Raw genomic sequence first — 14224 nt, forward strand, 5'->3', positions numbered from 1 at the left:
TTTGCCCCCACCAGCAGGTGGGCAGGGGACCCACAGGGAGGGGAATCAAAACTCACTGAGCATCATCACCTCTGGATCCAAAATTTATTGAACTACAAACACACAGCACTCAAGAGCACCAGGTCTGGAGGAATGTGGGGGAACTCCCACCATTAACACAGAAGGCAGGAGCTTCAGCTACTGCTAGATTTGAACTCAGACAACACCCCAAACCTAACAAGCAATGCTACATCAGAATTACAATGGTAACAACACAGAATTTACAAAAATATAAATAACCTATTTGTAACCTTTAAGAAAAATAACATCCACCATAAAAAACACCATGTATTACCCTGGGTAAACCATGGCTACAGAAATGTAGTGATTATTTTTTTTTTAAAAGCACCAAAGTCTGCAGTATAAAATAATCCAACACAGAGGGCATCTTCCCCCGACACTTGCAGACCCTTCCAAGAAGTGTGCCCAGATCAGTAAAACAATGTCTTTGTCAGTATTGCCTATTCCTGTAAGAGCACAGTGAGGAGACAGCTCTCCAGAGCACCCTGTTCAGGAGCAGCATCCAAGGGTTGTTCCCCAACTGTTCATCAGAATGAACACTTTACCAGCACTGAAGTATGTGCCTATTTTAGGTCCATGCTTAAGAGCTTCTCAGAACAGGGCTGGATTTAAACTTATCATACAAATTCCTCTGCAAATCAGACTTCCAGACAAGAATGGTGTCAAAAACCAATTGCTTGTAAAATATAACCCCATTGCAGGAGTGTTTCCACTGTTCAGCCCCAGCTCAAGTTTGCACAGATGCTGAGTTGTTTCATTCCTTTCACCTCCCCAAGAGCCAAGCCAGCTTGGCACAAACAGCTTCCTGAGGCTGTGACACAAGATCCAGCACTACGGGAATTTCCTTCCCTTACCCTCCATGTATTGTGTTGAAAATACTATTAAAAGGCAAAAGTCAAGTATCAAGTTCATTAGTTCCCCACTGAAGCAGTTCCTCATGCAGGGATAGGCATAATTCTGATGTCCCAGTATTATCCCTGTTTTCAGGCTCTCATGGTTCCCTGAGGGCTCCAGCTGGGCTTGAGGGAGGCTGGCCAAAGGATCCCCAGGGGCATTGGCCAAAGGCCACCTGTAGAAATTTTGGCCCTTGTAAACACAGCTGGTTTTGTCACTGCAGCTGAAGGAAGGTGCCTGCCATGGACACAGCGAGAGTGGGGAGCAGCCCTTTGCTGGGAGCTGGGGGGGCCTCACTGCCGAAAAGCCCCGTCCTGCAACGCTCTTGTGCAATGTCAAGCCCTGCTGGAGCACCAGCCACAGAGACTTGCACTGATACCACATGTGAGGCTCTGAGAGGGGCACTGAGAACAGTTAAAACACACCTTAAACCAGCCTCTGCCAGCCCAGTGCCGAGGGAGCACATCCAGTGGCATGGCTGGGGCCTGAGGGGCAGTACCAGTGGAGCAGGAGCTGTGGCACAGCATACACTCACCCTGAGCACCAGCACATCACCCTGCACACTGCACATGGCATGGCACACAGCACTCTACACACCACACATGGCACAGCACACACCACACACGGCATGGACACACCACCCTACACATCACACACGGCATGGACACACCACCCTACACATCACACACGGCATGGACACACCACCCTACACATCACACACGGCATGGACACACCACCCTACACATCACACATGGCATGGACACACCACCCTACACACCACACATGGCACAGCACACACCACACACGGCATGGACACACCACCCTACACATCACACATGGCATGGACACACCACCCTACACATCACACACGGCACAGCACACATGACACACGGTATGGACACACCACCCTGCACACCACACATGGCACAGCACACACCACTCACTCTGTATGACATGGCACACAATGCCCTACACAGCACGCACGGCATGGCACACACCCATCCTATGCACTGCCTCATCAAGGCAGGGGTCAAGTTTTGGCTGTAAATAATATTGCTTAGACATCCAACAGCTGAAAAATAATAGTTTGCTATGAAGGGAATGGGGTTGATTTTTTATCAACTGAGAAAAATAAAGAATTAAAGCCTCGCTCCATCTGCTGGCCCAGAGCCTGCCCCACCCTGGCACACCAGCAGAGCTGCCCAGCACATGGAAGGACCTGCAGCACGCACCTGTGACATGTGCCTGTTATTCAGTTTTAGTTTAACAGCCTTTCCTGCCCAGCCTTTGCTCCAGATGCTGCCATGTGACAGGAGGGGGCTGGCTCTGCCATCCTCTCTGGCTGCTGCTGCTCTGTGCACCCCACGTGCCACCCAGACCAGTCTCAACTTCAAAGCCAGAAATGGTGAGCTGAGCTGCAGGTAGGTTCTTACTCAGATGCTGTGGGTGAAGTTATCCACCTTCCCACTGGAACTGACCAAGTGTGCCCACTGAGGAATTAAATATTTATTGGATTTCATGAGGTGATTAATGCCAGCACTCTCCCTGCAGCAGAGAAACCTCCAGCAGGAAATCCCTGGCCCCAGGCTGTGTGTGTTGCAGCAACACTGCTGGCTGCTCCCTAATAAACCAGAGCGTGCAGGAAGAGTCCAACTAACCCCGGCCCCAAATGGCACAAGGTCCAACACTTTAGGTCTTGGGGAGCAAAGAGCAATAAAATGACCTTGACTGTGGAAGAAACAAGCAGCAGAGAGAAAGTGTCAGATCCAGTTGAAACTGCCCATGCCTCTGCTTATCTGAGCACATCCTGGGTGCGTTTGAGTCCCAACAGCACTGAACAGGGAAAAGAAACACGAGCAGCTATTAATACCCGGGACTGGAGGGGGCTGCCTTCCCAGAACGGCACCCGCTTCTTCCAGGTACTGTGGTCACATAAAGGCAAAGCCTGCGGGCTCGGCAGGCGGGGCTGGCGGGGTAACAGTGCCGCTTGCTGGCATCCACCGCCCGCCGGCTCGGCCGGAGCCCCCGGCCATGGGCGGGACCGCAGACAGCGCTCGGTGGACCCACCGCGGCCGTGAGGGACAGAGCAACAGAGCCAGAGCGAGCACCACCGGTTCAGCCTCGGCAGTGCTGCCTGGGAGTCTCGGGACAGCTGGGGTGACCCTTACTGGACCCCGGTGTCAGTGCCGCCTGGCACCGAGCCGCGCTGCCGCCGCAGCCCCGCTGGCAGCTGCTCCACCCGTGACCCCGCGGGAGCGGCATCCGCAGCCCCGCGTGCCCGCCGCCCCCGCGCCGCCGCGCCCCGCACCGGAACGTGCCCGTCCGGGGCCGCTGACAGAGCCCCAGGGAGAACAGCCTGACCACCTCCAGTCCTCAGCCCCGGGCACAGCAACCGAAACTGGGGCACTCAGTGGCAGCAGGACCACGGCAAACTCTGACAAATCCCTCAGGATGAAATTAGAAGCAGAAGGTCTCTCCCCTCCCCAGGAGCAACTCCCAGGAATGAGAACTCAGGCCATTTATAGGCAGGAAAAAAAAAAGAAAAATATTTTAAGAGGAGCTGGCCCTGCTGTGGCTGGCACAGGGACGTCATCACTGACTGCGACCACAGTCATGGCTTCAGCCCCCAGCTGCCACCCGCTCCCCAGGGCAAAGCAGTGCAGCGACCCTGCCCCTGCTGCCCTGTGCCACTGCAAAGCCTTGGAGGCGATGGGCAGCAGATGGCTGTGGGGCATGGACGGAGCCCGGGAGTGAGCCAGCACCTGTCCCAGGCCAGCAGCCACAGCCCCAGGACAAAGATGTACACCAGCTCATCCTGGGGATCAGTCTGAGACTCCTGCCAGGACAAATAGACACAAAGGGGAAGGTGCCAGGGTGGCACAGAGAGGCAAAGGCTGGAGCCCGGCACGTGAGCCATGGCCAGGTCCTCTGCTGAGGAAATCCCAGCATGGAGGAAGAGAAACAACCAAAAAGCAAACTGGTAAAGTGGGATCTGGCACCTAGGAAAGCACAGCACGGAGCAAAGGAAGGACAGAAAAGCTGGAATGGAGGGGAGGCGATGGCTAGGCCCATAGGAGGGTGTTGCCCATGGAGACCGAGCCCCATGGCTGAGGGACCCCATAGCAAGACTGGGGCAGGATGGGGCTCACTGCAGAGCCAGAGCACTGCATCACGGGCAGCACAGTGACCAAGGGTGTCACAGCCAGAGAAAAACAGCCTCTGGAGAGGCCTGAGCGAGCCCTCCCATATGGAGCTGGGAGCAGGCACAGTTGTGCTTCCCAGAACCCCTCGCATCCTTCCATTCCACGATGCAAAGACCATCTCCACGCTCTGCCCCCAAGCACACCGGCGAAGTTACGTGACTGAAGGCCACTGGATCCTCTCCCACACTAGCAGTGCATGGAGCTTTGTTCATCCCTCCGTGTCCTCTAGTGCTGGTGGTCTGTCACTGGGCTGAGTGTGAAGTAGTCACAGAGCAGGAGCAAGGCGTCGAACCGCTGGAGCCGCTGCAGTGCCTGTGCCAGCAGCGGGACGGTCACGGCGGCTCCCGCGTATGTGAAGTGTGCGACGAGCTGCTCAAACCCTGAGATCCGTCCCAGCAACTGGGGCACGAGCCCCAGCTCCAGTGCCACGTGGCCGAAGTTCTTCACACCGTTCAAGGAAGGGTCCAACAAGAAGGCGAGTGACTGCACCAAGGAATGTGGCAGCTCTGCTACTAGGAGACCTGGGGGGCAGCATCACAGTGGAGCTGGGTTAGAACCTGTCCTACTTGGCCAGGATAAGGGAAAACAGAGCAGCCGGACTCCAGCCCCAGCCCCTGCCGAGCAGGTGACAGGACATCCTGCCAGGGCAGGCATCTCCTCCAACATCACTTTCAGAGCTCAGCAACATGGAGCTGGCTCAGTCCTGGGGAAGCTGGTAACTGGGGACAACTGGGCTTCCATCAGCCACTGGCCCACAGGCCACTCAAGGCAGCATCACAGAAAATGCACCCTGTGAACCAGCACCAAAGGCCACAAGTCAGGTAAGTCCCTGTGATCCCTGGCACCTGCATGCAGCCATGGTGGGCTTCTGGACGAGCTCTCTTCCAAGAACCTGCCTCTCTGATATCCCATACTCGGAGAATAAAGACGAGGCTGGAAGGCCACTTACCCTTGGCTGCGCTGCTGATCTGAGTCACCAGGCTCTGGGCATCATCCACCTGGTGAGACAAAGACCCCAAGGTTGGTGGCAGTCTGCTGAGAACAGCAACGCCTGGCACTGTTCCCAGGGCCATCACAGGGGCTCACAGAATGGTGCTTCTCCTCCAGCTGTGCCATCCCGTATCAAGAAACCTCAGTCCACATCCCTACCCCCCCATCGAGCCCAGCTCCTGCGCCTGAGCCTCGGCAGCAGTTCAGAGGAGTGATGAGGCTGGAGGAACTTACCGGCTGCTCCCCAGGGGGGATATCGGCAGTGGGATTTGGGAAGGTGGGGGGCAAGTGATGGGCCTCCTCCTGCACCACACCACTGCTCTCTGCCGGGATCCTCTTCACTGCCTGGCTCGTTGCATCGTCCGGCCGCTCGCTGCCCACAAACTCTGCCTGGGTGGAAAACTTCTGGAGGTCCAGCTCGGTGCATTCCACTGGTGCATGTGGCCACTTGTGCTGCATCTCGGAGGCGCAGGAGGAGAGGGGGGCCAGGGCCTCCACCGTGCCCGGCTGGCCCTGCCTTGGGGCGGGGGGCGGCAGGACTCCGGCCAGGCAGTCACTGTGGCCTGAGGCCCGGATGAGGGGCTGGCTTTCCAGGAGGCTCCTGCCCAGCTGGGCCTTGGAGGCAGCGCTGACCACAACGGCCGGCGGCAAGTCCATCTCTGGCTGGAGAGAGGGGAGCTGGAGACCCACAGCTTCTCCGTCCGAAATGAACTGCACCGCTTCCACAGGGCCTGGAACCAGAAACAGGCATGGCTCAGCAAACTCACCATCCAGCTCCATCCTTCCTCAGGGCATCTCAGCAGGTCCTGGGACACTCAAGATGGAGCCCAGCACCACCTCCCTCCCCATGGAAAGGCACAAGAGCAGGTACCTTCTGCCTGCCTATAGCAAGGGCTCAGGTTCTTCACACCCAGGCAGCAGGGACCAGACATCTGCTCCTCACACAGGAACCTGCCGGGCGCCGCTGCGGTCGGGAACATTGCTCGCTGGCCCGAGAAGTTCTGAGTCCTCAGGAAGACTTGGAGGATAGAAGAGAACCAGCCTAAGCAAAGGCCTGGCCCACTTCCCCAGCACGTCCTCAGCCCTGTGGTATGTCTGCTGGCAAGGAGCCAGGAGCCAGCAGCTCCCTGGCATGCTGCTGAATGCCAGTGTGCCCCAACCCTGGCCACCACACCTACTGCCCCTCTTCCCTCAGCAGCAAAGAGCTGCCCAACTTGAGAAACCCCAGAAGTCAGGATTGTCAGTTCTGAGTGCAAAATGGCCTTCTCTGTTTCCTCCTGATGGCACCAAGGAGGAGGGAGGATCCTCTGTGTCTTTAAGCAGGCAAAGCACACAAGAGGTCCTGCAGGCATGAGAAGCGGGGCAAGGTGTCTATTCTGTATGAGCCAAGTAACAGTTGGGTCACTGTGCTGTCAAAGTAGCAATGCTCGGGGCAATACTCTACATAGCAAGAAGGAACCATGGGCACAGGTGAATAGCACAGAGAGGAGGAGAGCACTGACTCACCTCGCTGGCACTGGCTCTTCCAAAACCGCTTGCAGTAGATGATGGAGAGTGCCAGAAGCACCAGGACAATGATGATCAGGGCACTGCTGGTCAGTGCAAGAAGGGCCGTGTCCTGTGGTGGTACAGTGGGGATGGCAACCTTCACCAGGTTAGTTCTGGAGCGACCTGCAAACATCAGCCACAAAATTTTGGAGCCAAACTGCGAGGCTTGGACCACCCCTTCCCATGTGTCCCTCGCCACATGCCATGACTGTGCCCCTCCTCCTCTGCAGCGGGGCTGCAGCTCCGTCATGTCCACACCACCCACCCCGATCTCGCCCAGTGAGGGGCACCTACACTGTGGCTCGGAGGAGGGCGTCTGCTTGGTGCAGGGGATGCACTCCCATTCCAGCTGCCCGCTGATCCGTGCTTTCCGGTAAAACCTGCCAACAGAGCAGAGCGGCTCAGCAGTGTCCAGCTCCTGGTGAGGCCCCACCACCCTTGCTGTGCAGCCAGCTGTGCTGCCCAGCCCATGGTAGTGGGGGACAGCTGACTCTCCACTCCTGCCCAGCCAGCTGGGCCACCCCCCAGCAGCAGGGCTCTCATCGCCGGCTGAAGTTGCACTGCAGCTACTTGTTCATGCCTAGCCATTTGCCAAGGAGTGACATCCCTCCAACAGCCCCTCCCTTCCTGGCCCCACGTCTGCTGAAGCAGATTATGGAGATAAGCAGCTCTCCAGAGGACCAGGAACACCCCAGCTACAGCTGTGTCCAGCAAGAGGTTCATACACCAAAGCCTCAACTCGCTCCTCTCCCAGTCCCACTGGTGGCCAACATGTGTCTACAGACCTCAGGCTTGGTGCAAGCTGGCTGTATACAGCAGTTTCATTTCAGTAAGTCCTTAAACACATCACCCCTCTGTCCTCCTCTTTTGGGACCATCAACCATAGTGGTCTACAGCCCCTCATCTTTCAGGGCTTGGCCACACTGGTGTCCACAGAACAACTCGGGTCTGGAACTTTTCTTCCACAGCTAATTTATGGAAGCCTTCAGGTTCCCTTCTCTGGAGCTACAAGGGGACCATCAGATCGGTCTGACTTCCATGTAATAAGCAGAGTCTTCGTAGAGGCAGGCCTGGGTCATCAGGTTCCTCTTAGGTCCCATGACCCAGTAGCTTCAAATGCCCCCTCTGTGCCCACGCCCTCCCTGCCTGGCCCCAGCGCAGCCACAGTGGCTCTGCTCACCCTGGCAGGCACTCCCCGCACACCGCGTCGGCCGTCGCCGTGCAGTTGGACTTCTGGAGGCGGTTGATGAGGGTGCAGGACAGGCAGGGCTTGCAGCCATGGTGTCCCCAGCGGTCCTTGAACTTCCTGGGAGGGCAGGCCACGCACTGCGCGTCCCCACCGCTGCCGTCACCGCAGTCCTGCAGGGCACAAGGTTGGGGGCACGGCTGCAAGGGGCCACGGTGGGTTCCAAATGCTACTGAGGGGAAAAGTGTCCCTTCTTTGGGGGCAAAGGGTAGTGGGGCCACTACTCATATGCGGGTTTCTCAGAACCCAGCCGAGAGCGGTGCGCTCCCCCGGAACAGTCTCGTGCCCAGCCGTGCCCTGCCGGCGCACTGCGGCTGTTGGAAAGCTCCAGCAGCACCCTGCCCAGGGAGGCACCTCAGGGGAGACCCCGCTGGGACACCCCCCACTAAGGCTGGGCCGGGGCCACCCACAGCATTGTCCTGCTGGCACCCACCCACGTGCAGCCCGGCCAGGCAGTGTGACCTCAGGGCTACGGACCAGAGGAAATTCAGACTTCCATCAGCAAAAAATGAAACAAGGCAGCATGAGGAACAACCCAAAATCCCTCACCACCTCCTGCTTCCATTGTCTCACCCTCCTACCCAGGGTGGGTGAAACAATTCACCATCCCATCCTACCACGTCTGAGCTCTTCCCAACATTCCAGAACCTAAGATCATTCTTCTGAAGGGAGGCTGGAAGAGGATTCACCCAGCACTGTAAAAGCCTTGGTGATAGACAACTCCCACTCCTTACAGAGCAGTCAATTTACCTTGGAAAGCTCCTGCCCAGGCATGCACTTTCTGCAGGGGACGCATTTCTTCTGGTCATCCAGGTACTCGCTCTCTTGGCAGGCCATTGTGCTGGAGAGGAGTGGAGAGCCTGGGGAGGAGAGGAAGAGAAGGCAGAAGGGTCACAGCCAGCCCCAACACCTTTTGGATGAGCAGCGTGCCCTTCTCTGGGTGGCCATTTCCACCTGGCCAGGATGGCAGCTGGCACTGCTGGGCACCATGGGTGGGACTCGGGCAGGAGGTGGTTGCTGGTTCCTGCTGCACAGCTCCAGCAGTCCCAGATGGGCTTCCCAGCAAGGCTGCAGATGAATTGCCCCGTTAGCTGCCACCTCACAGCCTCACAATGGAACAAATGAAATTTCAGACCCAAGACTGAGGCAGACCCACCAACTGCTTGGGTCACCAGTGGATTCTGCCAGCCCCAGCCATAGCTCTGGGTACCTGAGATGGTCAGCAGAGAGCTCAGCCCCAGGAAAGGCCCAATAAAGTCCCAGCTTCAGGATCCAGCAGCCCAGCTCTGGCCAGCATGGCTGCATTGGTCTGACAGACCAAATGCTGGTCACACACACACCTGTGGCCTTGCTGCTCTGCCCTGGATCTGCGTGGCCACTCAGGCTGTTGCTCTGCACACATTCTGGCTCAGCGTGGGCTCACTCACAGTGACCTCAGAGGACCAGCAGAACAAGCTCCCCCCTCCCTCCAAAACACCCTCCAGAGCCTTCCTGGTGCATAAACAGCTCAGCTAAAGGTGAGGGCAGAACCAGCCCAGGCACAGTGGGGCTGCACCATCAGTGAGGGTGGTTCACAGGGGAGCATGGGATCGGTATCTCACCCAGAACAAGCAGCTCAGACTGAAGCTACAAAACTGAGCAATTTATTTGGAGTTTTGGGGCCGTCTGATCAATTCTGGTTTTTGCAGTGGAGGGGGAGCAGCTGCAGGACTCCCAGCACTCCAGCCCCTCCTGACAGAACTCCTTCCCCCCTCCCACGGCAGCATTCCTCCACAGGTTTTTTCTGCCTCCTCTGCCTAATTCCACCACTCCCTTGCTGGTGCCTTTTGGAAGCAGACACTTGGCTGGGCTCCCCCAGCTCTGGAGGGCCGAGATTCATGGGAGATGAGGTCTGCCCGGACGAGCACAGTGCGTGAGTCACCCTCACGCAGCTCCTGCTCACAGCGCACGGGCTGATACAAGGATCGCAGCCGATCCCTCGGGGACAGGCCATGAGGAGCTGAAGGGGCTAAATCTGTCTTGCAAACATCTCGGGAGGGGCATGGGCACAGCCTATAAATAGCGTAAAGGTTCCTGACACTATCAAATAAATAAAGGAGATTTGTCACCACCTCAGAAGGTGGTGAAGAGGGAGCTCAATGCCAGTGCCCTGGGAAACGCACAGGGTTTTGTGTCAGGGTTCAGCTACAGGCTGAACGCAGGAGAGAAAATGAAAAGCAGAGAGATGGGTCCCAGAGGGGCGACACCCAACCGCTCTGTGGGGCCAGCACACCAGTGGCCTGAGCCCAACCTCTCGGGGAGTTCGTGCCCGCAGCCAGGCTCGCCCCTGCTGGCAGGTGCCTCTCGGGTACGGGGTCAGCACAGCCAATGCTCAGCTCTGGAGTTTGGTTCCGGCTCTTGCACAAGATGAATGAAACAAAATTGCAGGCAAGAGGAAAGGAGCCCAGACACCAGAGTGTGGAGAGCAAGAGACTGATCTTTATCTGCTCTCCAAAGTGCTGCTGTAACACCAAAAAAAGGTTCTGGTGGAAAAAAAGGAAAAAACAACAACTCCCCCCACAATAAAATACCCCTAACCAGCAGGCTTTTTGGTGAAACTGTCCGAGAACACAATCCGACCAGTCTCATATATTTACAGCCTTTTCTGAAGGGCCTGCAGCTGGGTGCCCTCACAGCCCCCTCCCCACGAAAGTCCCAGCTTAAAGCAGTTCCCCGAATACAGAAAGTTACACAGGCCAAAGGAATCCCACACCAGAGCTGCTCCACGTGTGAGGATGTCTGCCAAGATGATGGAATTGCTGAGGATGGGGGAGACAGCCTTCCCCGCTGTGCCAGCAGGATACTGGGCACAGGGCAGGCCTGCTGCTGCTCAAGCCACAGCGTAATGATAGAAGGAACGAACACTTTGTTGAATATCTGGCACGAAATTCAAAGCTGTGGGATCTTTGTACTTCTTATTTCAACACCACCAGACCCAAGACACTTGATTTGTATGTGGAGGACACGTCCAAACCACCCGATGCTGCCCCAGTACAGCAGCAACCTTGGATCGTCTAATGCTTGACTGAAACAACTGGTCCTAATGAACCAAAAGAAAAAGCCCAAACCAAACAACAAACCCTCCCACCTCTTTGGGAACCACATGGGGTCTCTAGGTGACTGCCAGAGGGCACGGACAGATTTATCTGCAGAAGAGGAATATAAAGCTAACATAGTATCAATGAGTATACATTGGACACAGTATCAATGTACTTATAGGTTGGGGGAAAGAAGAATCTGCCCTAGTGCGAGATTCATGAGATCTTCTAACTTAAAAACATCATTAATTTGTTAAAGAACTCTTTCATTGCCTTAAAGAGACATCCTGCCTGAGCAGGGAAGCAGAGCAGGCTCCCCACTGCATCATCCCTTAAGACACCAAACCCACGAACTGATGAATGAGTTTCACTGCATGAGATGAAATCGTTCCAGCAGTGCCACAGTATGAGCTGCAGTTCATCCACCCCGTCACAGTGCTGTGGTTCAGCCATTGTCTTTTGTCTGCAAAAGTGTGATTTTCAAAAAAATTAGATTATATAGGAATATAAACTACTTCTTCTGTGTCCAGCTAATGGATTCTGGTAGGAAAAAGAGAGTGAGAAAATTAATAAGTGAAAGGGTAGAAAATGAAAGTGATCAGTGAAGGCGTTAGCGCTGCTGATTCTCCCCATCTGCCCAGCATGCACCGGGCAGGGGGGGCCAGCAGGGGTGCAGGCAGAGCAGGGAGGACAGGCAGGGCAGGGGGGCAGGCTGGGGTGCAGACAGAGCAGGAGGAGATGGGCTGGGCTGGACCCTGCTCCAGCCATTGACCCCGTGCCCTCACGCCATGGGTCTCTGCATGCTTGGGACAGGGAGTGCCCAGAGCCACCTTCAGGGACTCGGACACCCACACCCCGGCAGTGGCTCTTCCATGTCACCACGGGAGCCAGCACAACCTCAGAAGTGTTTCCTCTGCTGCAGGACTGACTGGCACAGCCAGGCAGTACCATACCTCAGATGAGACACTTGTATACATTGGAGCTCTATTTCAGAGAGCTGAAATCCTAAATAAGAACTGCAAGTGAAAAGCAGGGGGAAAAAATGTTATCTGGAAAACATGAGTGCACTCCTCGTGCTCGGCCACAGCCAGTCCCGGTCTCCTGCTCAGCCATTCTCCCACTCCGGTCCGGACAGCGTCTCTGCCTCTCCCTGTGCTACAAACTGTGCTGGGAGAGTCTCTGCTGCAGCGGAGGAAAAGAGGTGGAATCTGAGGCTTTCCATGTGGCTTGGAAATCAGCAGGTTTTCCAACACTTCTGGAGATTCTACTCATACAATTGCCCACTAGTTGTTTAATCTGGAGTGGCTGAGAACTACTGTTTGCTTTAGGTGAAAGCACCGTGCTCTTGGGCGGGGAGGGGACGTGCTCCGGGCTGCTCTCACCCGCTTCAGCGCACGGCAGGAGTCCCCAACGCTCACTTTCCAGTGACTTTTGCCAAGTTCAGGCTGTTCACCTTGGGGACTCACACTCTGCCTTACCAGATATCTCAAGTAACACTTCCAAAGCTCCTATCAATTCGCATAAAACCTCGGATTTTTTTGCCCCACATCTAATTCTTAGTAATTGTCATTGTCTTGCTGCAATAATCACAGAATCACTGAGACTGTAAAAACCCTCCAAGATCTTCGAGTCCAACCGTTCCTCCAGCACTGCCCAGGCTACCACTAACCCATATCTCCAAGTGCTACATCCACACGTCTGCTAAATCCCCCCAGGGATGGGGACTCCATCACCCTCCGGGCAGCCTGTGCCAGGGCCGGACAATCCTTTCGGGGAAGAAATTGTTCTTAATATCCGACCTAAACCTACCGACCTCCGCACCTGGCGGCTGCTCGTTTCTGACAGAAAAGCGGAGGCGAGGCTGGCGGCGAGACGGGTGCGGGGGCAGCGCGCCGGCGGGGCGGTGCGTGCGGCGGGGCCGCCCACGCGGGTGCCGGTCGTGGGCGCGCCCCGCGCTCCCGGACACCGCCGACCCGGCTCGTCCCGTCTCGCCCGTGGCCCCCCGGCCCGGCCCGACCCCCGCGGCCCCGCCGGCGCCCCCCGCCGCCCGCCCGCGGGAAGGCGGCAGCTCACCGGGATGTACATGCCCGGACACGTTCCGGCCAGGCGCTCCGCGGCGGCACGACCGCCCAGCATCACCCCGCCCGGCACCCCCGGGACCACGGCCCCGGTCTCCACGTCCCCAGCCCCCGCCCCCCTCGGCCCGGCACTCCCGGGGTTCGGAGGCGATCACGGAGCCGGCTGCAGCCCACGTGTATCGCTGCCGCCGCTCTGCCGGGAGCGGGACCCGCCGCAGGTCCTACCGGTCCCCCCGCCCCCGCCACCGGGGCGACACCGGCACCGGAGAGGATCGGGACCGCCGCGGGCGGGCGGGCAGGGACGCGGACCCCGCGGCTCACCTGTGTACCGGTGCTGGCAGGACGGAGCGGACCGGGACCGGCAGCGCCGGCGAGACCGGCAGTGCCAGCGGGACCAGGAGGACTGCGGGACCAGGGCAGACAGCGCGGACCGGGACCGGGACCGGGACCGGACCGTCAGTGACTCCGCGTGGAGCGGAGCGGTGGGAGCCCGAGCCCGGCCCAGGCACCAGGAGCACCCGCCGGTCCCGCCCCGCCGGCCCCATTGGCGGTGCCGCCGCCGGGGAGGAGCGATGGGGCGGAGCGGGGGCGGTGAGAGCGGCGGGACCAGGGCGGCGGGACCGGGAGGGGGTCGGGAGCGGAGGGGCCGAAGCCGCAGCACCGCGCGGCGTCTGGGCAGGGCAGCGACGGGGCATCCCGGTGCCACCGGCCGCGGTGTGAAACTAGAGAACCCCCGGGCCTGCGGGACCTCATTCCCTTGGGCCTAGGCCTGTCCTGCACATCCGCTGTGGGCTGGAGGCTGGAGGAGCCCCGGGCCCTGCCGCCCCTCTCCAGCCGTGGGGGAACACACGCCAGAAAGGAATAAACTCGCCAGTTCCGATTGTAGCTGTGCCACACACAGCGTGTGTCCCGTGTGTATACCGAGTGTATTCTGTGTGTGTACTCTGCATGTACAGTGTATGTACTGTGTGTGTGGGCAGCACACACCGGGCATGGCCAAGCCCTGTGACCGGAGGCTTCTCCCAGGCTCAGCATTAAACCTCTCCCAGCGCTTGCTGTGACTCACTGTGAGTCTGTGAGTCTGTGGGTGGTTCCAGGGAGTCATCCTGAAGGTATTCCAAGATTGCC

The 14224-nt window shown here is 57.7% G+C and overlaps 1 protein-coding gene across 1 annotated transcript; it reads right to left on the reverse strand.

Annotated features, from left to right (window-relative positions):
- Nucleotides 1-70: 70 nt before the first annotated feature.
- Nucleotides 71-13539, reverse strand: EDA2R (ectodysplasin A2 receptor). Its single transcript, XM_064669511.1, has 9 exons — nucleotides 13418-13539; nucleotides 8692-8801; nucleotides 7876-8054; nucleotides 6990-7075; nucleotides 6654-6818; nucleotides 6019-6165; nucleotides 5382-5878; nucleotides 5107-5155; nucleotides 71-4678 (listed from the first exon to the last, which is right to left on the reverse strand). The coding sequence occupies exons 2-9, from the start codon at nucleotides 8776-8778 to the stop codon at nucleotides 4383-4385; spliced, it is 1506 nt and encodes a 501-aa protein (XP_064525581.1). The 5' UTR covers nucleotides 8779-8801; nucleotides 13418-13539; the 3' UTR covers nucleotides 71-4382.
- Between the last annotated feature and the right edge of the window lie 685 nt (nucleotides 13540-14224).

This window comes from Pseudopipra pipra, chromosome 13, assembly GCF_036250125.1.
Source record: "Pseudopipra pipra isolate bDixPip1 chromosome 13, bDixPip1.hap1, whole genome shotgun sequence".
Taxonomy (NCBI): Eukaryota; Metazoa; Chordata; class Aves; order Passeriformes; family Pipridae; genus Pseudopipra; species Pseudopipra pipra.